This window comes from Mauremys mutica, chromosome 23 (genome assembly GCF_020497125.1).
Source record: "Mauremys mutica isolate MM-2020 ecotype Southern chromosome 23, ASM2049712v1, whole genome shotgun sequence".
NCBI lineage: Eukaryota > Metazoa > Chordata > Testudines > Geoemydidae > Mauremys > Mauremys mutica.
The window spans coordinates 11086591-11113871 of NC_059094.1; the positions used below are offsets into that span (position 1 = coordinate 11086591).

Consider the following 27281-nt stretch of genomic DNA (forward strand, 5'->3'; position numbering starts at 1 on the left):
GTGATCACTCCAGCTATTCTGAACTAGTGAATGGCAGGGGCTGGACCATGATCACTCCAGCTATTCTGAACTAGTGGATGGTTTCTTGCCAAGCTAGCACTAGTTAGAGCACTCCCCAGGTTGCTCTAACCTGCATCAGGGCCAACAGAGAATCAGGAAATGCGCCCAATTTGCAAAGCATAATCTCCGCAAACCAGAAAATCTGGCCCAAGGACGGCACTTGCACTCAGTAAGGACTGCATTGATGTCAGCATGTTGTACTGTGTTATCAGTAACATTTTGCAAATGATACAAATCAGCACCAAAGCAACACTAAACTGAAAAAAACAATCAGGAAGCTAGAGAATAGCATTTAGTGATTTGGTAACTGTAGTTTATTTTAAAATCTGATCACTTTATTAACACTGAATGGATGAGTATGCACATCTTATTCACTGTTAATTGGGTGCATCTGTCCATTACTCCTTCCAGCTAGTTTGTGTATTTTAAGTGTAAACCTTGAGTCTACAAGCAGTCGGTGAAGAAAATAAAATTGTACGCCAGGAAAAAAATTGCAACGAGTGAATGGGCAGAAGAGTTAAGTCCCGTACTATGGTGCATCTATTGTGTATATTTTAAATTCTGATCCAATTATTCACACCTGCAGTTTGTGACATGGCTCAAAGCTGTTGGTTCCCATTTCTTCTCTGCCCTTTGAGGATGCCATTTCTGAACGGAGAAGGGGATATCCGTGTTTCAAGTAGCGATTCACATCTTCACGCACTATTACTGCCTCCTTCAAAAAGTGCTTTGCCAACGCTCCTCCAAAGTGCTTTGCCAACGCCATCAGTATCGTTGTCCCTATTGGACAGATGTGGGGGGGGGGTGAGGGGGGAGGCACAGGGAGAAGCAGTGACTTGCTCAAGGCCTCCCAGCAGGCCAGTGGCAGCATGGGAATAGAATCCCAGGCCTCCTGCATCCCAGTCCGGTGGTTCCTCCACTCAGACCTCAATTCTTCAATGACTTATGCCCATTGGTTCTACTGGGACTGCTCATGTGTGAAAAGATGACCATGTGTAAGTCTTTGCAGGGTTGGGGCCCTTGAACATATCTGCTTCTGTAAGGTTTACAGTTTACTTATGTTTTCTACTTCCTTTCCGTTCTTATATTAGTAACACTTTACTGTATAAATTGTTTTATTCCCAACCCCCAGATTATATTATAATCAGGTGATTCATTTAGTTCTTTCCAGAGGATGCCAAACTTGACTTTGCTGCCTCTGCCACTAGCGGAGTATTACAAATGAATTCCTGGGCCTTACTGGAGAGAGAAAATCTCCCGACACCAATGAAATAGAAACTGCTAGAAGCTGAGACTAAGCCCCCAATCCTGCTATCAGATGCACACAGACAGACCTCTGTGCCTGCAAGCAAATTGGCTTGAAGTCAACATGGCTTCATCCACATGGATCAGCCTGCAGGACCGGGGCCAAAAGCTGGACTAGATCACATGTTTCGCGTTTCTTTGCACAATCCAAATACTACAGGATTTGGGTCTGTCAAGCTGGGGTCTCCAAACTGGTTTAACCAAAAGTCTTGCCTTGCACCCCAAAAAGAAATGCCAATAATGCAGCATTGAGAGAGCTCCCCAAACACCTGGTCGCTGTGAATACGGGATGCACCATGCCACCCGGATACAAGGATGTCATTTTAAAAATGGCTTCCTTCCCTCTACAAAATATTTCTATTTCCTGACATTTTTTCTGTTTAGTAGCAACACAACCTAAAGTCTCCCTAACTCCATATCCCTGCTGTCCCACAGCACAGCCCCGTGGGAGGGAGCTGGAGTAAGCTCCCCCGGGGGAGGGTGATGGAGGAGGCAGATGGCCACCAAACTAAAGCTGTCACCTCCTTCCCAGCCTTCCCCGTGACTATCTCAGCTCTCCCAAAATCCTGCAGGCTCCTCTCTATCTTTGCCATGGCCTGTCCCATCATCGCCAGGCCTCCTCCTTTATGGCATTCCCTGCATTCCCCCTTCCACCAGGGTTCCCTCTAATTCTTGTAACTCCTTCCCTGCCACCCCCTAGGGTGACCAGATGTCCTGATTTTATAGGGACAGTCCCGATTTTGGGGTCTTTTTCTTATATAGGCTCCTATTACCCCCCACCCCCATCCTGATTTTTCACATTTGCTGTCTGGTCACCCTACCACCCCCACACTCCCTGGAGGGCCATCTCCATTTGTGCCAGAGGCAAGCTCCTTTCCCTCTCTTGTATGGCCATCCCTATTACTGCCACGTCTGTCTTCTCCTAAACCCTCTCTAGCTCCCGCAGGTCCTCCTCCATTTTTTGGAGGGCCTGCCCCCCAACGCTTCCTGCTTCCTCGCCACCTATTGCAGGGCCCTCCCCATCTCTGCCACGGCCACCTCCTGATCCATCACCTCTGCCAGCCCCTTCCCCATTGCTACTTCTGCCCAGGATCTCCTCATCACGACCGTCTCCCTTCTCCTCCCCATCTCCGACTGGGTCCTATCTCAGCCCGGGCCTTCGCTCTCTCCATCTGCAGGGCCCTCACCAGGCCGTGGGCAGAAGGGAGGCTCCCACACCGGGCAGCAGCCATGCCCAGCCTTTGCCATCCGCCGTCTGTCCCTGTCCTCCCCATCGGTGGTGGAGTGTGAAAAAAATGAAGTGGGTAAACTAACCTAACCTAAATATTCCCCCAATGAGACGCGGCCTCAGTTTACCCACTGCTACACTCCTGCCCTCCCCCCATCAACCCTCCCTCCTCTGCCCTCTCTAAGTTCCTGCCCCCTGCTGGAATCTCCTACTGCCCCCCCCCCTTTCTATTTCTCAAATGGGCTAGTCATGCTGGTGTGACACACCCCCCCCGCCGGTGGAACCTTCCTTGGAGGGCCTCACACCATAGAGAAGAAGGGCAAAGACCAAGTGCAGTCATAGGAGGAGGAGTCCAGGAAGGGGAGGGCCAAGCGTTTCGCACAATAATCCGGAAGCCCAGTCATTTCCGACCGCTCTTAATCACCGTGAAATATCTTTAAAGTATCGTATTCATTCAAAACATTTGATTGACCTTCAGGAAATCTTGATCAGTTTAAATCCAATGATGTGTGTGTGTCCCCCCCGCAGCGCTCATATGGCACGTTCCACCTTGTTGACTCTCTTTGCGGGGCTTACTTGGGTGGGGTCCTTCTGCTGCGTTGGGGGCGTACGCAAATTGCGTAGCAAGTTTGACGGGCGCGGCGGGAGAACCAATCAGCTGCCGGAGGGCCGGGGTGGGGAGCCAATTGGGCCGCGGACCGGCGGTTGGGGAGGCGGGGCGAGTTTCAGTCAGGGCCCGGGGGGAGGGAGTTGTGGAATGGCGGACGGACGGTAGGGGCGGCCCGCCCCGGTGGTGCTGAGTGGAAGGAGCCGGCGAAGAAAGCGAGGCCGCCTAGCGGGGTGAGTGAGCGGGCGCGTGGGCAGCGACGACCCTCTCCCCAGCTGGCCCTTTTGCCTGGGGGCAGCAGCCAGGCCCCTGCCAAATAGGGAGCCGCGCGGGTGGGGCGGGCCCTGCTTCCTGCCACATAGTGAGCCCTGGGTGCCGCTGCCCAGCCGGAGCCTCCCCAGGGCCCCTTCTCCCCCCCCACCCCTCGGCCTGGTCTGGGGGTGCGGGCGCGGCCTGCCCGCTCCGAGGGGGGAGCCTGGCTGCCCCCCCCCCCGCCTTGGGGCGACACTTTCACAGAGTCTCCCTGAGAGTGGCTGCCACATTCATGGGCGCCTATGGGGGGCCGCCCTGTGCTGCGGGGGGCGCCCAGCTGCCAAGCTTTTAAAGGGCTTTGCTGTCTTCCCCTATAACCAGGGAAGGGCACAGAGCAGAAGCCCCCATGAAGCCCATTAGGGTCCCTGCTGTGTAGATCTGATTTGCATGGGAAGTGCTTAGATAACGGGGTGGTGGGTTTTACGTAGCACCGTAAAGTAGATAGAAGGGCTGGGAACGGATTTGGGGTTTTGTTTTCATGGCTTGGGTGGAAGTTTTTTTTTTCCTTCTTTTTCTTTTCTTTGTGCTATGCTTTGCTGCTGGGTTTTCAAAGAGCCCCCTTAAAGGTGCTCGCAAAACTTGTGAATGTGCCTGCTTGCTTGTGTGAAAAGTTTGCCTGTTTGTGCAAATGGCTGTTTTTGTTGGTGCGAGTTTTTTGTGAGTGGAATTGTGGAGCATTGGTATGAAACTGTTATCTGCCTGATTTGCTGCCTTCTCACCCCAGAGGTGGCTGCATTTTGGTGGTGGAAGAATTGATTCTTCTCCCCTCTTTCCCTATCTCTCTCACATGTGTGGGTGTGAGACTGTGTACAAATATACTCCCAATTAGTGGTGTACTGTGTGATATACACCTACTGCTTGAAACAGATTGGGGTGTGACCCTGTGTTTGCTGCAATGCATGGTGGAAAATGTCTTCAATACTGATTCCTCAGGGCCTCTATGAGAGGATACTTAGGAGGATGTAGCTGACTAGCTGTAACCTCTATACAGTTTAGTTCTCCTTTCCAGGGGAACAGAGTGCCTGGGGATATTCTTCAGGTCGTTCTGAATTAGCATGTAGGCCTGCACTAAAGCTGCTGCTTCAGGATATGAACAGTATTTTACCTTTTGGAGCATGGCAATTGCAACAGTTCCCCATACTAGTCACAATTTGGCCTAAAGGCCCTGTCTAAAATAGGGACATTTTCTAAAGTGTTTTCATGGGTGCCAACACTGATTCAATTCCCCTCTGCGTTAGCAACACTGGAAGTCCTAGCACAGATGGGGCAATTGGCATTCTTAATATCATATTGTATAATTCTAAGAGCAGATCTGATCAATGTGGTGTTAAAAATGTTGCCAGCCTGTCTACTTTAAACAACAACAAAAAACAAACAAACAAAAAACACGAAGAGTCTTTGTGGCACCTTAGAGACTAACAAATTTATTTGAGCATAAGCTTTTGTGGGCTAGAACCCACTTCATCAGATGTACATAAGTCAACGAAAGCTTATATTCAAATACATTTGTTAGCCTCTAAGGTGCCACAAGGACTCTTCATGTTTTTGTTGTTGTTGTTTTTTTGCTGATACAGACTAACATGGCTAGCACTGAAACCTGTCTACTTTATGGCATCCAACACTGCAAACATGAGTGGAGCAGAACTGATACTGTCAACGGTGGGTAACTCTTAGAAAACATGCCTGGTGTAGATGGCGCTATAGTTTTTAAATCCCCTGTGATCCCTATATTTGTAAAGCACCCGGAAGAGTGGGTAGTTCTGTGAGAAGAAAAAGTTGAAAGTGAAAAAGATGGGAGTCCAGCAGAAAATGAGGGTGGTGCGTTGCAGTAGAACTGAGACAAGCTGTGTTGCTTTATGGGGAACAGAGTGCACCCACACGCAAACCAATTGTCTAATGAGGAAGGTAAATAGCCATGGATTTCTTGCACCAGCTCTACATGGCTGCAGAGCTGGTTGCTATTAAAAGCCACTGGAAGGAAAATGCCCATTGTTGTGACTTACTTTCAGTAGTATTTCTGTATCAATTTCTTTTATTTTGACTCTTGTGTGGGTTTTTGTCTTATATTTTGGTTAAACTTTATATCAGGCCTCTTGTAAAAATGTATTGCTAAAATCTTTTACAGACTTACATAATATTTACAAATTTTAAAAATAGACAATAATAGCATGACTTTGAAAATCCATTCACTGACTCATGAGTAAGTGCAAAGTTGTATGTGGCTGGTGAAGGTAGGGCAGACACAGATGCAGAATTGATGCTTTTACATTTTTTTAAAGTTAAAAATATAAAACCCTGATTTGGGGAAGCTCCTCCCAAGCTTAACAACAAGTTCGCCCAGTTCAAATCCTCATGCAAACCATCACTTGCAATGCCACTCCCCTGGGTGGGTTGTCAGCAGCAGGGATTGATCTCTGGGTCTTAAAACATGAGCCTCTACTACTTGAGCTAAAAGACCCTCTAAGCCAAAGCTGTAGCAGGATCATCAGCCTCAATATGTAGCCCAGCCAGCGCTTGATGGGGACAGAGTGCCACACTGAATGGAGGTGAGTTCCAAGAAGATAACCTTCCAAGGATGAACTGAGTGTCAACGTTTTTATTGTCCACTTCCTGAGTTTGCAAACAGATGGTTCTAGTACAGGGATAGGCAATCTATGGCATGTGTGCCAAAGGCGGCACGCGAGCTGATTTTCAGTGGTATTCACGCTGCCCCGGGTCCTGGCCACCAGTCCGGGGGGCTCTGCATTTTAATTTAATTTTAAATGAAGCTTCTTAAACATTTTAAAAACCTTATTTACTTTACATACAACAATAGTTTAATTATATATTATAGACTTGTAGAAAGAGACCTTCTAAAAATGTTAAAATGTATTACTGGCACGCGAAACCTTAAATTAGAGTGAATAAATGAAGACTCGGCACACCACTTCTGAAAGATTGCCGACCCCTGTTCTAGTACTTCTTAACAAGACCATGGTTGGTTTAACTATTTTTCTTTAGAATCCTGTGAGCAGCAGTGAAACCGACAACTCAGCTGTCGTTTGGGAAATCTGTGTTGTCCATTTACCAGGCTGGTGGACCTCCACCAGCCTTTCATTTTGGTTTTGCCTAATAGATTTCTGGTGAATTTTTCAAGCCCTGATTTCTAGAAGTGTGTATAATACAATCCATAATAACGGAAAGAGATGAGAGAATAAGAATTGAAGACAGCTGTAATAAGGCAGGGTATAGGCCAGGGATGGGCAAACTTTTTGGCCCGAGGGCCACATCTGAATATGGAATTGTATGGCGGGCCATGAATGCTCACAAAATTGGGGTTGGGGTGTGGGAGGGGGTGAGGGCTCCGGCTGGCAGTGTGGGAGGGGGCTTTGGGGTGGGGCAGGGGGTTGGGGCATGAGAGGGGGTCAGAGGTGCAGGCTCCGGATGCACTTACCTCAAGAAGCTCCCAGAAGCAGCAGCATGTGCCCTCTCCGGCTCCTATGTGGAGGCATGGCCAGGTGGCTCTGTGTGCTGCCCTGTCCGCAGGCGCCGCCCCTGCAGCTCCCATTGGCCGTGCTTCCTGGCCAATGGGAGCTGCGGAGGTGGTGTTTGGGGCAGTGTGCAGAGCCCCCTGGCTGCCCCTACATGTAGGAGCAGGAGGGGGGACATGCTGCTGCTTCCGGAAGCTGTGTGGAGTCACAAGCCCTGGAGCTCGCGCCTCGCCGGGAGCTCAAGGGCCATATTAAAATGTCTGAAGGGCCGGATGTGGCCCCTGGGCCGTAGTTTGCCCACCTCTGCTATAGGCAGTAGAACTAATACAAAATGCGGTACTTTCTTCTGGAATGCTACATTTAAAAATAAAACAAACTAGTGACTGGCGAGTTGTATTATGGGATAGCTATCCACAGTGCACTGCTCTCTACAGTGATGCAATCGCTGCTAGTGAGGACACACTCCACTGTCACAAGGAGCGTGTGGACATGCACAACCGACTTAATTACTATGGGGGCTGTATGTTGACTTTACACTACAAACTTAAGTCAATTTAAGTTTGTAGTGTAGACATGCCCTTAGTAAGGGAAAGAGACATGGAACTGTCAAGAGATGCAGAGCTGTCACTATTGGAGACTGTAGAAATGAGTTACTGATAACATTCTGTTATACCAACTTCACTAGGAATTGTATTGCATACCAAATAGATAAACAGTGTAGTTTTAAGCTTACAGTTTAGAACACTTCTTGTGATCAATGATTCATTTGTTGACAAATATCATTTAAAAAAATCGTATGTATAAATACTAAACCAGGTTTCTGGCATATTTTAAATGTGACTTCAGGGCTTGGTTTAGATGGAATTCATCCATTCATTCAAAGCTTAGGTAGATGTGTGGTGTGGGTGAGTGAGTAGGTTAAGTCGTCTGAAGTTTGCACTGTTTAAATCCAGTTATGTCGGTGAGTCCAGCTCTGTTGACCCCTCACCCAAATCCCAGAGAGAAAAACAAGGGAAATCCATTGGGGTTAGTCCTGCCACAAAAGTTAGGTAAGGTTTTGATTGACAGCTTCTTGTACAGTAGGCAGATTTACAACATAAAAGGTTTGACTTTAATCATTCTACTACCCTTTTCAGATAGGCTTTTGGACTCAGTTTCGTATCTTATTCTTTCAAACTAAGGTTTCTGTTGTGTTTTTAATTAGACGTAACACAGGTACTGAGGACTGGGCAAAATACAGTGGAACACTAGGTAAGGAACAGTCCTGCACAGACCAGGAAGTGAATGGACTAGAAAGATCTTATAAGTGTTTTCCTGTCTCTTGTTTGCATGGTTCAGGTTAAAGTTTTTACACTTTCTAGTGTCTCTGTACGTAAGAGTGCTAAAAGTGAAGGTATTTTCTTGAGGGCTAAAACTGGCCAAAGATATGCTCTGGCCAAATGCTCAGCATTTATTTTGTGTCTTGTGTAGTGCCTGTAAGAATGCTCTAGGTGTGCAAAATACACAGTAGAAAAACTAGAGGTAAAATCTGCAGCTTGTCCCTCAAATAGCAAGTCTGAGAACTACACCTAACTTTTTTTTTGGGATGGGGGTAGGAGGGGAGAATAGCATGACACACCAAAGGCCTAATATTGTTGCCCTTTGCACATAACATCTGTAAAAGTCTTTGGCCCCTTCATTGCCTTAAATCTTTAGTTATATGGACAAAATGCAACTGTTCTCCAGGAGAGTAGGTGCTTAGGGCATGGTGCTTACTACTTTGAGCAATACCCTTTTTTTTAGTAGTGCTTAGTACTGTGAGCAATACCGTGCCTAATAATAAATATTTGCAGGATCAGTGTCTTAGACACCACAGCATGCACTTTATAAGTGCCTAGATAGATATTTTGGTGAAAACTGAATAGTAAAAGTTCTATGTACGAGCTGTTGATGGTTCATAAGCAAATGAGTGCTCAGAACAGAACTACCCTAGTGAAGTTCACTTCCTCTCACTGCAACTCTGTGTGATAAAGAAAAAAATTGCATACTGTATTTTCTCTTTTTTGGGAGTGGCTATATCGACTCTCCTACGTATGATAGCATATGGGGAGGCTCATAAGGGCTTTGTCTAGATGTTTACAGGATGGTGGCCTCACCCAGATTTAGACAAGGTTTTTATTTCTTTGGGAACTTTCTAGTTTTTTCATTGGCGGGTGGAGTGGAGCGTGAAAGAGTACTCTCCCTTTTTTCTCCTTCCAGAAAAGCTGAAATATGAGCTTGGGCTGTGTTTTGTTCAGATGCACAATCCATAGGCTGCACATAGTGTTAATCACACGCAAATGCAAAACTCACATTTGTAGTAATAAAGCTAAAAAATAGTTCCAAGGTCCCACCTCTAATTCTTGAAATTGTAGTGAAGCCCATTGATTGAGGCATTGGAGCACAGACTTTCCCCATACATGTCCTAACTGAGGAATTTGCTGAGGGGGTTTTCTGTAAGAGACGCTGGAGTCTTTGCTAATATTAGGGTAGGTAACAGAAACTGGTATTTGCAGATATGCAAGATGAACCTAATAACACCTAGTTCTTTGTATATAGTGCTTTTCATCAGTAGATCTCAAAGTGCTTTACAAAGAAGATCATTATCATAATTGCCTTTTTTACAAATGGAGAAACTGAGGCACAGGGCAGCCGAGTGACTTTCACAGGTTCACCCAGCATGTCAGTGCAAAATCCAGGAATAGATCCCAGGTCTCCTGAGCCCAATCCAGTATTCTCTACACTAGGCCACACTTCCCACACCTAGACTCCCCCTGGTCTGAAAGGTACTTCTAACTTGGCTTTGACATCTGCAAGTGTCCTGGAATTTCCCTCCCTGATCGATAGCATCTCGCCCATTTTCAGAGGAGGCCTGGTGCGTGCCCTTACAGGAAGAGGATGCTTTGGGGTTGGATGCAGTGAGTCCAGGAGGACAGAGAGAGCATACAACAGACATTGACTCTCAAAATCTTTTGCTGCTCTTGACATTTTTTTTTCTTGTGCTTGTTAGTCTGTTATCCCTGCTTTCTGATTGGCTGTGGTTAAGCATATTCAATGACATCACATCTCTGACATAGGGGATTTAGATCCAAGTGATTTGTTAACTCTCCACTTGGGTGGCCTGGGTGGTTCTGTGCTACACCCTCCGTCTCCACTTGCATAGCTGCTTCTGCAAATAAGATGGGGTGTAACCTATACCATTCCTCTCAGGAGTTCTGTGCAGTCCTTCCTGCTATTCTGTGCAGTCTTATTTTTAACCCAAAATCCTTGAACCTGTGTTCAAGATTAGTAGTGACTTACATAGCCTTGTAAAGCTCTTGGAGATAAACAGATAAAATGTGCTTATAAATGATTGCTTCATTATTGAAGGCCTACATTGTTCTGCCCCTTCTGTATGTGAGATCTGCCCTGAGGCCACCTACTAGACTGTTGTTCTGAGATCATGTGTGACCTGTTATTTTGAAGGTTATCCACTATCGCTCTTCGAGATAGCACACAATAGAGAATGGGATGGAACATGTATAAAGGAGTTTCTTGCTAAAGTGAATCCATTCTTAAAGTTGCTGTAAGAATATAAATGAGCTCTGGTTTATTTGATTTTCATTGGAAAACATTTAGCTATAGTTGCTCTTTTCCTTCTATTTTATGCTGTTTGATATAGATAGATACTTTTCTTCTTGAAAAGGCCTGCTTTAGTGTGGGAATGCATGTTATTTCCCTGCTGGATTGCAGTGTATCTGTTTGAACAATTCCTTCATGAAATGAAGACCTTCCTTTTTTTTCCAGTACAAATTGACTTGTGGTGGAAAGGTGCTTATTTCAGAACAGATGGCTAGGGCATAGGCCTGGAACCAAGGTTCTGTGTGCAGCTCAGCCACTAACACTCCATATGATTCAGACAAGTCACGTAACTGTTCTGCGCCCCAGTTTCCCCTTCTGTAGAGGTGGATGAATGGTTCTTACCTTCCTTTTTGTAAAGCAAGATGAGAAAGATTGTTATGGGAAGGATGAGCTGTGCCTCTTTGTGATGCCTAAAAAAGCTCCATTGGTGAAGGTGACTTAGGTGAGCATGCTCTGAGTACCTAGATAGAAGGCATGTGCTGGAGGGAGAACAGTATTCCCTGCCCCCATCCTATCCTGCTAAGATACTGTGTAGTGGAAAAACACAATAGTATTTTGGTCCTGACTCCTCCATGACTGGACTGTTTAGAATTTCTAATAGGAATATGTGACAGCAAGTGGGTTGATGTCACTTTTTTTCACAGCAGGTTTGCATTAATTGTTCACATGCAGTATAGTTTTGCTAAGCATTTGTTGGCCTATTATATTACCAGAACAGGACAGAGTGTGTTTCATTTCTCCTGTTTCCTCTTTCAGAGCCTTCCTTTTTTCTTCTTTTTTTAGAGTCTTGCTTCAGTCTCTGTGTAGCTAAGTTCTTTTCTTTTGCTTGGAGGAATGAGTGATGCTTTGCTTTCAACCAGCTCTTCACCGGGAGGCTTAAGTGGCATTCAGAGGAGGCTATCAGCCACAATGTCTGATGGATTGGTATTGCTGCAATTCATGCATGGAGTGCAAAAAATAGGACTTAATTGGTAGGGAGGGGAAACGGCAACCGGGGTTGAATGAATGGGTGAAAGTTCCACGACTACCCCTAGATGAGCAAATAGTGTTGTGAGTTGCTGGCGCTGCCAGAGCAGAAGTGAGTCCCCTTTGCATGCACCCTGCTTTTGTGCACAGTAAAGGGAAAACCCACATTCTTTATGCCTTTGGTCTTACAGCTGCAAATAGAAGAGAGAACTACACCCCTGCCTCCCAAATCCTGTCCTTTCAATACCAGCAGCATCTGGTCTGAGCCTCTGCTGGAGGAAGACACTGTAACTATAAATACAGCTTTATCTTCTGTCTCGGACATCATAAAAGAACTGACCACTTCCCCTTTAGAGGCTAAATGATAAAACATGTAATCAACCGATTTGTACAAAGTCGTATTTTGGTCTCTATTGAGAATTCAGTCTTGTGTCAAGGACGTTGCTTCTAGGGTCTGGCTTTACACGAGAGGTTTTCATAAAGGAGCTTTAAATGCTGGAACATGTGGTGAGCCGTGAGCATCTTGTATCTAAAGACTTGGATCAGTAACAGCCCGAATACAATCTATTCTCTCTTCCTCATGAAAATATCAGTTCTGTGAAATCATGGTTTCAAACACTTTACCCCTTAAGAGTCCGAACTATTTTTTGAATGGTGCAGAACTCAGGGCCGAGGGCTGCGCTTTATTTAAATATCTTAAGTGTCCAAGTTGACAGTTTCAGCACATGCAAAAATTAAATTACAGTTAAAACAAAAAAAAATTGCTCCATTGCCTGCAGACGATTCCACAGTCATCTACCACTGAATCCTAATCAACACTTGCCCATCTTCCCAAATCAAGAAAGCCTGGTTAAAACAACTGGGGTCTTGCTAGCATGCTCTAAATTCCATTAAATCTGACCTCTGGAAGGCCAAGGGAGAAAAAGAATGCCGGACTCAAGGTCTCTCTTCATTGAGAATACCCTGCCAGCAGCTTAACCAGGGGACTGCTCTCTCCTACTTCAGGCCTTGCCTTCCCTACAGGAAAAGGTGTGCTCTTAACTCAAGGGAAGACAAAGCAGTTCGTAGTTGGTGAGGTTGAGTTAGAGACTACTCAACTTGACTTGCAAAATCATGAAAAAACTACAAACTGCTTTGCCTTGGAATTTGACTTGAGTGAACTTTTTAATGTAATGAGACTAAGGCCTCAGTCTGGCTGCTGCTGAATCGTACAAAGTCTGTAGGCACTGTTGTCCAGTGGAGAAGGGGTTAAATCCTGGTTTCTTCTAGTGTTCTCTTCTGGCTGCTAAAGAGATTAGGCTCTTTACAAAAAGAGTAAAGAAACCTTTACCCTGGTATCCTGCCCAGCATCCCATCACTGCCTTTCACAATAAACAGTTCTGATGTCCAGGCTTGAGAGTGAGATTACTGAGCACATCATGGTTGCTGCACTGTCACTAGGCTTGGGAAGATTAGATTTTTACTGGTGAATGTCAGTCAATATCAGTTTCACCATACACAAACCCATGAAGAAATATTTCCATGGATGATCATCGAAATTTGCAGATAGGCAAAGTAAGAAAAATGCTGCTTGATGACTTATTAGAGGCTGATTTAAGGATATTTACTTGACATGTGATGTTATAAAACTTTTACATTCCAATGGCCACTGTCACTAAATAACTCTGACCTCCAATTTCCTGCAACTGTAAAAATTTAAATGGATACATTTAAAAATGCTTAAAAATAAACATAGGTATCTGTCAAAATTAAAAATTGAATTCTGCCAAACCTATTACTAATTTATTGCTTTCTAAATCTCCTTGGGTTGTCTGAATATGAAAGTCTCCTTATAATTGTGATCTAATCTAAACGTGCCCAGTGTATTTGAGAGACAAGGTGAGTGAGGTAATAACTTTTATTGGACCAACTTCTGTTGGTGAGAGAGACGAGCTTTTGACCTTAAGGAGCTCTTCTACAGTGCATTTCATTATTTTAAACTAGCTGTCACTGTTGGGTGACTAACTCCACTTCTTCCCCCATTCTGAAGATACTGTTCTAATATATAAATCAGTGAGGTTGATAACTACTTAGCCCTCCTATAGATGAGGAAAGAACAAAACAAAGCTTGACCAGGTATTAAGGATTGAGCATCTGAAAAGTGTGAACGCCAAGGTGCGGGAAGAATGGTCTGGCATGGTGCAGTGGGTAGGAGTAGGAATGAGAATAAACAAAGGACAGGTTGGGCTGGGTGCTGGTACAAAACGTAAGCTAGAACTCCCTGCTGGGGGAGATTTTCACTTAGAGAATAGTCTCCAAGGGCGGTGATGGTACCCCTGTTATTTACTGGCCTGGTTCAAGTTGTAAACTCACCCAGTTAGAGCCCCTTACCCCGTGTGTACTGTTAGCCTGGAGAAAGATTCAGTGGGACTCCTTGCATTAGTAAACATAAGCAGGTGCATGTTTTCAGGATCGGGGCCCTACTGCAGAGTAACAAAATGCTGGGTTTTTGAATGGCTCCCTTTACAGTTCTTTTCCATCTGACTTTTGACTTCTCTGAGGCAATAAAACATGTTTTATTGCCTCAAACACCATATCCTGTTCCTTTTGTAATTGCAAGGGGATCTACATCTTATTTTGACTCTATGTAGAAATCATTAGCTCTTTCCTCTAAAATTGCTTATGACTGAAATCCCCACAGATATTCATAAAATAACATTTAAGACATCAACTCCCTCACATTTTCTAATGTCAAAGGTTAACTTAAAATATTAATGCTGGAAAGATTAATTTAAGATATTAAATCATTTCAGGCAAGAATACATGTACATATTGTAATTACTTCCTTTTCTTACAATTAAAGTAATTGGATTATATTTAATGAGCTATTTACATTTAATAATTAAGAAAAGACTTATCTTTCTAGTATTCCCCAAGTGTGGCAGAAGGGTGGAGGCACTCTCTGCTGTGATACAGTTATCTAGGCATGAGTTGAAACTGAAAGAGCAGCTAAGCTGTTCAGAAAAGGGTTAGAGCGGCTTCTTTGTTTCACTAATAAAATATAGTTTAGGAACTCTGCTAGAAAGAGTAATGTATATTTAAGGATAGGTGGGAAGGTTTATTGGGCTCAGTTGCAAGTGAGGTATAACAGTTGACAGAAAAAGAGGCTTAAAACGTGCTCCGACTTCAGGAATAAGTCATTTCAAAAACTGCTTACACCCATTACAATGTTCTGCTATATGATGAAAATATACCAGTGTGAGATTTGAGGCTTCATAAGAGCCCGGTGAATGTTTTATTATGGTAGCAAACACACGCCCCCTCTGGTGGCTAGCGGAGGGTAGCATGAGGGAGGGGAAGAAAACATGCTATTCCTGTTAGCACTGCCTCAATTTTGGAATGAGGTAGCGAGTGGTGCCTGCCTTAGCAGACGTGCACCATTTGCAGAAATTGGCTTGTAGCTTTGGGGAGGCATTCATGGAGCAATGCCGTGAGACTTGGATGCATATTTTTGGTAATATATGACACAGCTAGGAATGCAGCAGTTATTCATAAAGCCAATTGAAAATGTGTTGACTGGAAAACATGTATTTTAAGTCAATTTAGTGATGTTAGAAAGTGCTAGATTAAGAGCCCTGGAGGCATCTTGCATTTTATCCATAATTCTGGTTCTTCATGGAAAATGACAGAGCAAGCTTCCACCACACTGCTGTGATGCCCAAGTAATGCATCTAAATCCCGATCTGGAGAGGCCTGCTCTTGGGCTCAAAGAGGAATTGTCTCCCTGGCCCATTCAGTCACTGGTCTGTCTCCTGAGATTGCCAAGGATGCTGAATGACATGGTAATTGTGCTGTGGACTCTCATCTACTGGGAAAGGATTGAGACCTACTCATTTAACAATTTTCAGATGCTAATGATCTAAGATCCAGATCTGGGCCAAATGGGAATCAAAGACCTAAAGATGAAAGATTGTATCTTGTTACCAGTCCCCTTATCCATCCTTTCCCCATGTGTAATTGTAATATCTGAGAATCCAAGATGATACTTCTGGATTATTTGAATAATCTAAACTTTACCTGCATATTTGAAGCTAGCAGCTCTGTGCAGCAGAGTCACTAGTAACCTTGGGTCCTTGCCAAAATTAGTGAACCTTAAAAGCAAAAGTCAAGAGCTCAAGTGAATGTTTCACTGCTTCTAATCCACCTATTTCCCCTGCAGCTGCAACAGCAAAGAGCTTCCAGTATTTAAGTAGCAGATCTCTTTTTTTGGTGTACCTCTACATACCAAGAACCTGAAACTTTCTACTGTTGAGCTTTATTTTCTGCAGATAGTGTCAGTAGTTCAGTATTCTGAGACTTAAACATCTGTGACAATTGTTTTAATTGTACTATATATTGACTTTATTTTGTCACTACTATTCTAAAATTTTATTTAAATATGTGAATTCTGAATGTATGCTTAGTCAAGGACCAATAAAGTCTCATACAGATGACCATTTTTGTTTAAAACCTGTTTTTCAGTTAAAACAAATGAAAACATTAGAGTTCTTCTCTAAAAGTGGCTGTGTAGAAAGGCCACCTTTTCACTCAACCGATTTTCCTGTTTGTATTGGGTCATATCAGCTTGTTTTTAGTTCACTTCTGCACAATTCGATTCCCATTAGCCATGTAGTGCCAACCCAGCTATGGGAGAGCGAGCTGGATTCTTTTCTGGTTTGCTCATCGTCATCAGAACTGATAACTAAGTCCCAAATGAAGATCCAAATTCTGACTCACACCTGTGCAATCCCCTTGAAAGCAGTGAGTGGTGGTGTAGTGATGCATGAACCAGTAAAAAGAACAGCTTGGCTTTCAGATTCCATGATGGGTTTGCAGGGCAGGCAGCTTTAAAAAAAGAAAAACTCGCTTGTAAACGGAGCAAACTAGATAGGGAGTCCTTGAGAGACAATCAGCACAATGCTACTTCTGGACTCACTTTTCTGTTAGAACTGCATTTAAGTTTCTGGGAGCAGATCAATATTTCTAGGGACTCCAAGGTGTATTCTTACCCCATGTTTTCCTAGACCTACTCCTTCAGCACTGCCTCCCTTTCATAATGCTTCAGGATCCCTCTTATCAACATCCAGATTTGGTGATTGAGGTGGGCCCCAGTGTTTGTTGATGTTCACACATCTTCAGGGCAGTTACCTGATTGGGCAAACCTTCAAATGAGTGTGGATCCAGCTTCAGGGAAGTTTTTTGTGCGATGGCAGGCAAAGGGGAGGACTGGACTGACCTTTCAGTACCTAATGAGCTCTAAGAGATGTTAGGGAATGTTTTTTCCTATGCATGTGGGTTTTAACCACACAAATCCTCTGACTTGTGGGGAGAATAGACCCCTGTGAAAGAAAGTAGTCCGGAACTGCCTTCCACTGCTGACTCTCGTTCAGCTGCTGGCAGGCTTGGAAGCTAATGACAGATGAGCATCTGACATGTTTTTGGGACTGAATACTTGTTACAGCTGGCGGAGTGGAATAGTTTGTGGCATCACATGGCAGTTTGCTCTATAATTTCACTCCCCATTGCTCAGATGCAGTACTGATTGCTAGGTAGGTCTCCTCTCTTGGGGTAGCATGTAACAGCAGCATCTCTGATTACTGCATGCCACTTCTCTGTGGCCACATTGTGCACTTGGATATTGCCATGAGTTCTCAGCAGAACCTTCTGCTGACTTTTCTGGTTTTTTCCCCCGTTCTCCCTGTGTGTCTGGCTGCTCTGTCCTCTTTCCCTCCCACTACCCTTTTGAGATTATGCAAAAGCCAGTTTCTCTGGCCATTACAGCTTGATGAGGGAGCAGTTACTGCTGAGAGAAGCTTGAAATTTAAAGCAGAGTTGTCATAGACACTAGAATAAATGGTCAGTCTGCATTGGCAGGCCACTACGTCCCATTTCATACCGATGGGAAATTCATATCTGATTATCTCTTAACTTTCTCATTCGCAAACCTGCTGGTGTGTCTAATACTCCCAGAGGCTGCTCTCTGAGGAGCTTAGCTGGAGACCAGTTCCTCTTTGCTATGCTCTTTGTGTTTGGGAGGATTATTTGTAGCAATCAATACTGCAGAAACGTTAATTTGATTGCTGGGGAAGGGTTATCAGTGACCTGAACACACTTGAAAATGCAGATATAAAAAAATATGCTATGTCCATCTCAGGTGCTGTTTCACCAGACATTGTGGCAGATATTACTTCTGGTGCTAAAATTTACTCACAGACTGTTTCTAATGTAAGAAGTCACTTCTTGCACTAACTGTAGGGAATTATATTGGTAATTCCCTTTAATGCACTGCTAGTCATTCAAATACCAGTGAGAAAATAGCTCCCAAAATCTTGTAAGCAAAGTTGGTGATGCATGTGACCTTTGTTTTTAGACTCTCTTCTTTCTCCTCACCACCATGATGACCGTGGTACCTGAGCACTTTACAAGAAAAGAAAACAAATAATTGGTTGCCAGTTGGTGGTTTTCTTCCCCACCCCAACTCCGCAATAGGGAAGCTTTTGGTCTTGATTTCAGTGATTTCTTCTCATTGACAGAATTCATGTAGGAAAGCAGATAGTCTTTGTCAAGTATAAAGAAGCAACACAGTGACGTCCCAGGATTAACTATCTCCCTTATTATTCATAGCAGTTGTTTCGTCTCATGGGGTTTGCTGTTCCAGCCATGTTTTTCAGAATGGTGAATACGGGTGCAGCTCTGTCCAGACGGCTTGTAGACTGGCAAGAGCTGTTTCAAATAAACCAATTCTACTTGAATTCAATCCAGAACTCTGATTCCTGTAGGCTCCACTGTAGCAGTGCCCAGTTTGCGGGATTTGAGTACCATAGTCAACTAATCCAATATAGTTGTAATATCCAACTGACCAGAAGCCTTAGTAGTGGGATGTTCCCCGCAAGTTAAACTTTGTTCCATGTGGTGGGTAAGCAGAGACCAGCATTAGGAGTTGCATTTCTCCATGTACAGTCTTCTGTCCTATTAATTAGTTAATTTACCTTATCTTTTTGTAGTATCCTCGATGCAAGTTTTGGGTTGAATAATTTTGTGCTAAAGAGAGAAACAGATTCAAGGAGAAGTCCTGATTGCTTAGGGTTTAGAGTTCTAGATAGGCCTGTCTCCATGAGCAACAGGGCGGCACCTCTCCAGCTGTGGAGAAACAGGAGGCTGTTAAGACCAGAGGGTGTGGAGTAAGAAAGCAAGGGGGAGGTAACATGAGGGATAATCTGGAGCAAGTGCATAGTGAGTTTTGAAAATGAGAGGGTGCTGCTGGGTGGAAGACTGCTAGGAATCTAGGAGTGGTGGTATGAGCTTCCTGGAGATGAGCACTCAGAAAAGCATAAATAGACATGTCAGCAAGGAGTAAGAAAATGACACATTCTGGCAATGTTTGGTTGGAAGTGATAGAACTTACAGCTATGGGAGAGGCAGGAGGAGAGCAGGCTGGCCATTGGGCAGTTCAGCCTGTAGTCTCCTCAGAGTTCAGGGTGAGGAGGAGAGACTTCTATTGTTAATTCTGAAATTGTGTTTCCAAGTTATCCCAGTCATGTGGCCTCTTCCAGGGCTTGAAAATAATACAGTTGTCAAGTGGGAAGTTCTCAATCAGTTTTCATATGAAAAAGTTGTTAGTTGTGGTTGTGAAGATAACCCTGAAACTGATAGTGTTGTCTGCCTGAGTCTGCAGAGAAATAGCTCCAGTGCTTCTGCTTACAGATTTCCCAACCAAGCAGCCATGTGAAACTGCCAAGTCATGCTGTTGCTTGGGTCAGCAATGAGTAGCAGCTTGGGCACTGGCCTTTGGGTCCTTGACCTGGGTGGTACTGTCCTTCTGTGTGGTTTGTCTTTCCCTATCCAGTATTCTGTATCAGTCTCTGACTTGAAAGTGTTGCCTCTCTGTGGAGGTGACAGGCCACCCTTTGAATGCTTAGCCACACCCCATGTCACAACAGGAAGTGTGTGGGTGCATTAGATCCATAAAGTATTCTTATGGTGGTATACAGTACTGTATATACTGACAACTGCAGCATTTAAACATAGCCAAGCCTAAACTTTCAACAACAAATCCATATGACTGCTCTCCAAGGATGCTATCACATCTCCGCTTCACAACTCATTTGATTTGATTTGAGAGGAAATATCTAAATCCATATATCACACACAGCTTGAAACATGTACCTGACACCTACTAGCCTGATGACTAGTGGTACTAGCCAGGTTGGAAAATAGTTGTTCTGTCATGTTCCTACAACTTAAAAGAATAAAGTAGTTGTATACTGTCCTTTGTGTCCTGTATTTATTTGTAGCATATTGTGAATCAGCTCTCTTTAATAAATTTTTTTAAAGAATAAAACTTACTAGCAGGCTCCTACTTTTACTAGACCTTTTCCTTCCTGACTTCACTGACTACTTTTCTTTTTTCTCCTAGATCATGGTGCATTTGTCCTTGTGTTGTCTAAGTATGGCTACACTGCTCTGCACTTTGAACTATGGGCGCACAAAGAGCAATGCTCACCGAAGTGCCGCGCTGTAACTCTCCTGTGTGGAGCTGTGGGGAGTTAAAGAGGACTACGTTAAGCAAACTGGGCACCTTTTAGTTCACGCCCCCAGCGTTCACACGGGGATGTTACAGAGCGTCACTTAGGTGCGTGCTGCTGTTCACACTTGCGTTGTCTGAACTACTCTAATGTCTAGTTTCCTTTCTTCCTTTCTCAGCATTGTTTCCTATCTCCTTCCCCTCATCTTTTCTCTCTCTACTTTTATGTCCCCCAAAATCTCTTTCAAATTCAGGACACTGTTCTTTGTGTCTAATCAGTTGCATGATTCTCTTCTTTCCATCCACTTATTCATAGGGCTTGGAAATGTTACAAGATATGTAATAAGTGGAGGGATAAACCTCCTACCCAGAGACGGATCTTACAAGATGTCGGGGGCCTCGATGTCCAAATGCAGTGGCCTGTGGAGAAGCCACCCCACCCCAACAGCTGCTGGGAAAAGGGAGAGGGCTCAGCCATTACCAAAAGCTACTGTCAGTGGACCCTACTCAGAAGCCCCAAGTATCATGTCTGCCTTGTCTCTGGCTAGTAATTTTCTGATACAGCTGAAGCCCTGAATCCTCTGTCCCTGCTGAAAGGGAGAAGGAGAATTCTTCTTTAACTGCCTCCCTCCCCAGAACCTTCCAGCTACTGCAAGGGCAGTTGGGTGGCTCTCCGCCACATCCCCTGTGCTCTGACCCTTGAGTGCCCCAACATGACACCTGGGGCCTGTGAGTGACAGCTGTACCCTCTCCCTTTTCCCAGCCCTCCAGCATAGGTGGACTGCACCAGTGTAAACAGTGACTTTTGCCAGATGTTTGCTGTTTGCCTTAGTTTCAAACAAAGCAGTGTAAGCAACACCGTGTAGACAAGTTCTTATTTCCTGGGGGCCATAGCCAACATAGTTCTAAGCCCGTGGTTCCTAAGAGGAGTGTGCCCTCCCCTCCCCCATTAGATTGGCAGTAGTGTGCCCCCGCCCCCCCAGGTCCCTCCTGTGTCATAACTAGAGTCCTTCCAAATTCAAGGTCCATTTTGGTCAATTTCACAGTCATAGGATTTTTAAAATAATAAATGTCGTTATTTCAGCTATTTGGGGGGTGGGGTGGGGGGCTTTCATTTTCTTTCCTGTCCTCTTTGGTCTCCTTTTCAGTATCTTTCCCATGTTTTTAATTTTTTCTTTCTCTCCAATGGCTTCCCCACTCCCCAGAAGGTTACTCCCTGCTCTAGGTTGGTGGTGTGATGGGTTGGATCACAGAAACCCCCTGGGAGCTGCCACCTGATGTGCCAAGACTACTTCTGCCCCCTGCTTTCCCTGCCAACTCAGGACTCCAGCACCCTGTCTTGCTGAGCCAGACACTCCCATCTGCTCCAACAAAGACCCAGGGTCTGAATTACTTGCCCCAAAGCTGCAGGTTTACCTGAAAACCGCTCACAGAAGTGTGCTTGTCTTTAACACCCAGCTCCCCAACTCCCAATAGGGTCTAAACCCAAATGCAGGGTAAACTGATGGAGAGAGATGCCCAGTTGTTTGCTCCCCCAGGTATTAATACATACTCTGAGTTAATTAATAAGTAAAAAGTGATTTTATTAAATACAGAAAGTTGGATTTAAGTGGTTCCAAGTAGTAACAGACAGAACAAAGTAAGTCACCAAGCAAAATAAAATAAAATGCGCAAATCTATGTCTAATCAAACTGAAGACAGATAATCTCACCCTCAGAGATGCCTCAGTAAGTTTTTTCCTCAGACTGGACCCCTTCCAGGCCTGGGCACAATTCTTTCCCCTGGTACAGCTCTTGTGCCAGCTCAGGTGGTAGCTAGGGGATTCCTCATGATGGCTCCTCTCCTCTCTCCCCTTTGTTCCGTTCCACCCCTCTATATATCTTTTGCGTAGGGTGGGAATCCTTTGTCCCTCACTGGGTTCCCACCCCCTCCTCCTCAATGGAAAGACACCAGGTTAAAGATGGTTTCCAGTTCAGGTGACATGATCACATGACATAAATTCACATGACAAGATTTCATTGCCCACTTGCCAGCACACACAAGACTTACTGGTAAAACACACCCATCTGCAGACAATTGTCCTGGCTAATGGGAGTCATCAAGATTCCAAACCACCATTAATGGCCCACACTTTGCATAATTACAAGAGGCCCTCAGAGTTATATTTCATATTTCTAGTTTCAGATACAAGAGTGGTACATTTATACAAATAGGATGATCACACTCAGTAGATTATAAGCGTTGTAATGACACCTTACAAGAGACCTGCATGAAGCATATTCCAGTTATGTTATATTCGCTCATTAGCATATTTTTTATAAAACCATATAGACCTCGGTGTCACAGGTGGGATGCCCACAGATAGTTCTGTGGGGCCAAGCAACAAATGCTCATATGAGTCAGTGCCAGAGAACCAGGAGAAGCCTGAGCAAGTTAGCTACTACCTAAGCTTACAGCCCCATATATGTGAGCTGCGGGTGTGGCTGGTGTTATGGGGTGCTGCCAGGGGAAGCAGGGAAACACTGGCTTAGCTAAAGCACGGAAACCTAACATGACAAAAGAATTTAGAAGGGTTTGACTTTAGTCCATAAAATGCAGGGAATTTAGAATTAATGGTGGAAGTCCTTCCTTAGCTCACTTTGTCCTTAGCTGTCTGATGGGCTTTACACCAGTGGTTCTCAAAGCCGGTCTGCCGCTTGTTCAGGGAAAGCCCCTGGCGGGCCGGGCCGGTTTATTTACCTGCTGCGTCCGCAGGTTCGGCTGATCGCGGCTTACACTGGCCACGGTTCGCCGCGCCAGGCCAATGGGGACTGCGGGAAGGGCGGCCAGCACATCCTTCGGCCTGCGCCGCTTTCCACAGCCCCCATTGGCCTGGAGCGGCAAACTGCGGCCAGTGGGAGCCGCGATCGGCCGAACCTGCGGACACGGTAGGTGAACAAACTGGCCCAGCCCGCCGGGGGCTTTCCCTGAAAAAGCAGCAGACCGGCTTTGAGAACCACTGCTTTACACTACCCAGCCACAGTGAGGTCCGAGGGAGGGATTTCAGCCCTGTTAGATTTTCCTGCTTTTCTTGGTTTTTAGATCTGGCTCATCAACATGGCTTTAATTAGGTTTTTTGGTCTTTTGGAACCTTCTGTTTCACAGTGACAAGTGAACTAAATGACTGATTTATAATGGAGTTTGGTGGTAATGTAACATAGCATCCTTATACCTGGCATACCCTGCAGTGCTCCAGACCTTCAACTCCTCTGCATAACCAAATTTGGAAATTCAGAATCTGTTTTGTGAGGTAATTGGTGAGATAATACCCACTCCTTCTTTTTAACATCCTGGTAAAAAAGCATCCAGGAAGGACTCCTGGACCTCAAAGATAAGCTGCCAGCTGCCCGGACTATCAAAGGGTGGCTCAGAGTCAAGTGCAAACAGCTGATTTTTTTGATTTTTTTTTAATGGTTCTTGGTTTGTTGCTGTGGGTGACAGGAAGCGATGTTCCCCAAGCTGTTAGCTTCCTGTTTTATTTTTACACCCATCCTGAGCAGATCAGCTCGTCCATCACAAGGGGAGGCGTCTGTTTCTATAGCATTGTTTCTCATCCGACCTACAAGAGACTGTTTTCCTTCTTAAATTAATCAAGAAGTTGGGATATATTTGCTGTCGTGTTAGAAATTTTGGAGATGTATCGAACTGCTTGTGCTGTGCTCCATTATTCAGGAGTTGAAGTTTTGTTTCTCTTTTGCAGGTAGGCGGTATAAGAGAATTAATTGGTTTCTTCAACAGTTAGGCATGTTAGCAGTGGAGATTTTGCTGTTATAAAGTACTGGGCAGGAAACAGACACACATGCAACCATTTTCTGAAGAATAACTTTCAGAAGCTTTTGTGTTCCGTAAATTTTAGAAGAACTGGAAGTTGGGGTTGGAAGTTCCATCTCGCTGCGTGTAGTAAAATCAATTTTGATGTCTTTCAGCATTGGGCTCTACCCCACCCCCCCAAATCCTTATAAAGCTACCAATGTGATAAACTACTAACTCTAAAACAATGGGTCCATAGAAACTAGACCACGTGGGAATTTCCCTCAAGGGAAGGGCACAGCCTGCAGGATGAGAAACAGTCACCAGAAAGTTTCCTGGTCAGCTGCAAGAACTTCCTGTTCTCATGTGAGCCCTCTCTGTCTGTGCTGTTGGTGAGGAGGGCTGGAGTGTACATGTCCGTGTGTCAGACATAACAGACGTGCTAACTTCTGTTAACATTCATGGTTAGAAAATGGACATGTTAAAATGTTCCTATGGAAAGGTTCACAGTAGCTGTCGTTAGATGTTCTGCAATATTTGGTGAAGGAATGAGACTATTCAGTGCAGATGCATCAGTGGGAAGGGTGGTGCAGGAACAGCAGTAATGTAAACAGTCCCTTGCTCAGCTAAGATGGCTCAGGTGTGCAGGCAGCAAAGGAAAATTACCCAACAGGTTGTCTTCTCCACTGCAAGCTGTAGAACAGTAGGATCTTTATTTTCAAAGAACCAGTTTTATAAGGGTGCGGAGGGAAAAAGATGCCTTATACATAAAGCTGTTTCAGAGCAGGAAAATGACCATCGGGGCTCTGGTGTGCCTGGAATTTGTGGGTGAGTAATCCTTTCCTGTTGTTTTTTTTTGGGTTGTTTTTCATCTTTCAGAACACTGCCTGAAGCGGGTCCACCATGCCGTTAGTAACGAGGAACATTGAGCCAAGGCACCTGTGCCGTCAGACGTTGCCTAGCGTTAGAAGTGAGCTGGAATGCATGACCAACATCACCCTGGCAAATGTCATTCGACAGCTGGGCAGCCTGAGTGAGTACCACTGCGAGCCTGCATGCTGCCCTCAGGAGTCGTTAGTGCTCTTTATTTAGCTCCCTTTCTGTTCTTGTATTCCTATTTCTCCCCCATCTGCTTTCCCTGGGTAATGCTAAAATATTTTCCCAAAGAAATCTCTAATGCTCATTTCCTGTCCTCCTTCTCCCACCTCCTCCTCAACAAAAAGAAAATTGGAGAGGAGGGGAATGGAAGAGCTGCAGCAAAATTGTAGATGGAAGGATGCAGCATAATTCAGGGCTGTAAAATGGGAGGCTCGCAGAGTGGCCAGTACCTTGTCAGAGAAAGCACCTGCAATTGCATGCACTATTAACTGTAGCTCAACTGTGTTTAAATCTACAATTGATAATTTTTAAGGAAAGGTAATCAGAATGCACACACAGATTCTGGCCTGTTTGCCCCCGCTACATTTATTGCATTGCAAGCCTGAAAGTCCCCAATTCAGGCTAAAAATTGCCTCTGGGATATTGGAGTTTGCAGGCTGCATGCTGGTACAGCGGCACAAATGGTTACCACTGGTGGTTTGGCTCTCCAGTGAATTGGCAGACAGCGTTATGAGGGGCAAAGTGAAAACATGGGCCCAAGCTTTATAACAAGAATAAATGGTAAGAATTGCCCTTTTTTCTCCATTAAAATGTTCTGGATTCAGATTAACCCCCTTTGCTCATTGGCCTTGAAATGACCTGCAAATGCTTTGATAAATGGATTCATACTTGTAGGTCCTAGAGTGAAATTAAACAGTGTATCTCTGTTTCCTTCACAAGATAGACCCTTTCTCTTGTGCAGTGTGAACATGGGTGAGAGGATTCCAGGCACAATTTTTCCTGTTTCTCCAGTAGTGAAAGCACATTGCTGTCACTAACACCCCTTTGCTGCCTCCAGGTTCTCATCTGATACCAACAAGCCTTGCATTAAGTCTGTTGCTAAAAATATCAATGTGCAGTAATGGATAAGACCAGTCTACCCATCCATTGTCAATTGCCCCTCTCGGTTCCATAGTTAGATGTGATTCCTGAGATGGTCACATAGCATAAGGGTTCTCTTAAAATCCATCCTGTGTGCATAAAATGAGGACGGTAAAGCTCTTTAAATCCCGAATACAGCGAGTAAGCTGATCCAGATCCAAAAGGCATGCTGTGGGTTAGTGTGGCAGAGCACCAGCAATATCCCTCAGGCTTAGACCTTCTTTGTGCATTTCACTATATTCAAAGCACCTCTGCTTATCCCTCAGAACAGAGAGTGAAGTGCTGGAAGCCAAATCCCAGCCTGGTTCCTTTATCAGGAGGGTACCAAGGGAGCCTCGCTCTGGGGTGTGAGGAGGACCAATCACAGACACAACCAGGAGTGCTATTGGGGAAGCTCATGTGAGACAGATTGTTCGTATTGACACTCATGCGCATCACTGTGCATTTGAGGGTAATGGGGAGGGAGGGAAATAAAATTGAGCATCTTCTCCTGTTTGCATCCCCAAGGTTGAAGACAGAATTGTAAGTGCTATGGTCTTTGGGCTAATTACTGCAGAATGTTGAGATCCAAATTAAATGACCAAACTCCTCTCCTAGTTGTCTGTACATTATTTTGAAAATGGGAATAATACTATTTCTTCATGTGCTGAATACTGTAGTAATCCGAAGAGAGTTCAGTAAGTGACAGCAGACCTGTCAAGTGAATAATCAGCCATGCCTAGTATACCACAACCTCTTTACAAAGACACAAACATAAAACTTGTGCAGCATTCATATTCCAGTGAGTTTGCCCTTTGTTACTATGACAGCCGGTAGCACTTTGGAGAGGCAGTCTGTGCATTTCTGTTAATTCTGTGGAGTCAGAGAAGCTAGAAATGGGAAAGACCTATTAAATCATTCAGTCTGTCTTCCTGCCAGTGCATGATAAAGATAATTTTGATTGTAATTTTTGCTCTTGAAGTAAAATCAATCAAGCAGCTAAATCCCTGAAAACTAATCTCTGCCCTCATCCAAAAATGTGCATGAAATACAAAAGCATATGCTGGATCCTATACAGTAACCATGTGTTGACACAGTTATGCAATTAGAGGAATAAATATACACCCAAACACACAGACCAGTGCACATAACCGTGTTTGTATATTTAAAGTGTACTGCTCAACAACTGTTCAGTTTTTCCCAACATCTGTAGTCTCTTCCTTGTGAAATGCAGAAATGGAAACACATAACAACCTTGTTGTATGAGGTTATTGCTGTGAGGTCTGTCAAATTACATTATAGATGAACCTTCTCCCTCCTTTCATTGTGGCATCCTTTGTAAAATGTGTGAGTTGCTCTTATGGG

The 27281-nt window shown here is 44.5% G+C and overlaps 1 protein-coding gene across 1 annotated transcript in view; it reads left to right on the forward strand.

Moving 5' to 3' along the window:
• The first annotated feature begins 3310 nt into the window (after nucleotides 1-3310).
• The window catches only part of WASF2 (WASP family member 2), a 40707-nt gene continuing 16736 nt past the window's right edge, over nucleotides 3311-27281 (forward strand). The window contains exons 1-2 of the mRNA XM_044997720.1: nucleotides 3311-3433; nucleotides 24798-24951. Coding sequence (XP_044853655.1) covers nucleotides 24822-24951 — 130 coding nt within the window. The 5' untranslated portion in view covers nucleotides 3311-3433; nucleotides 24798-24821. The remainder of the gene's footprint in view (nucleotides 3434-24797; nucleotides 24952-27281) is intronic.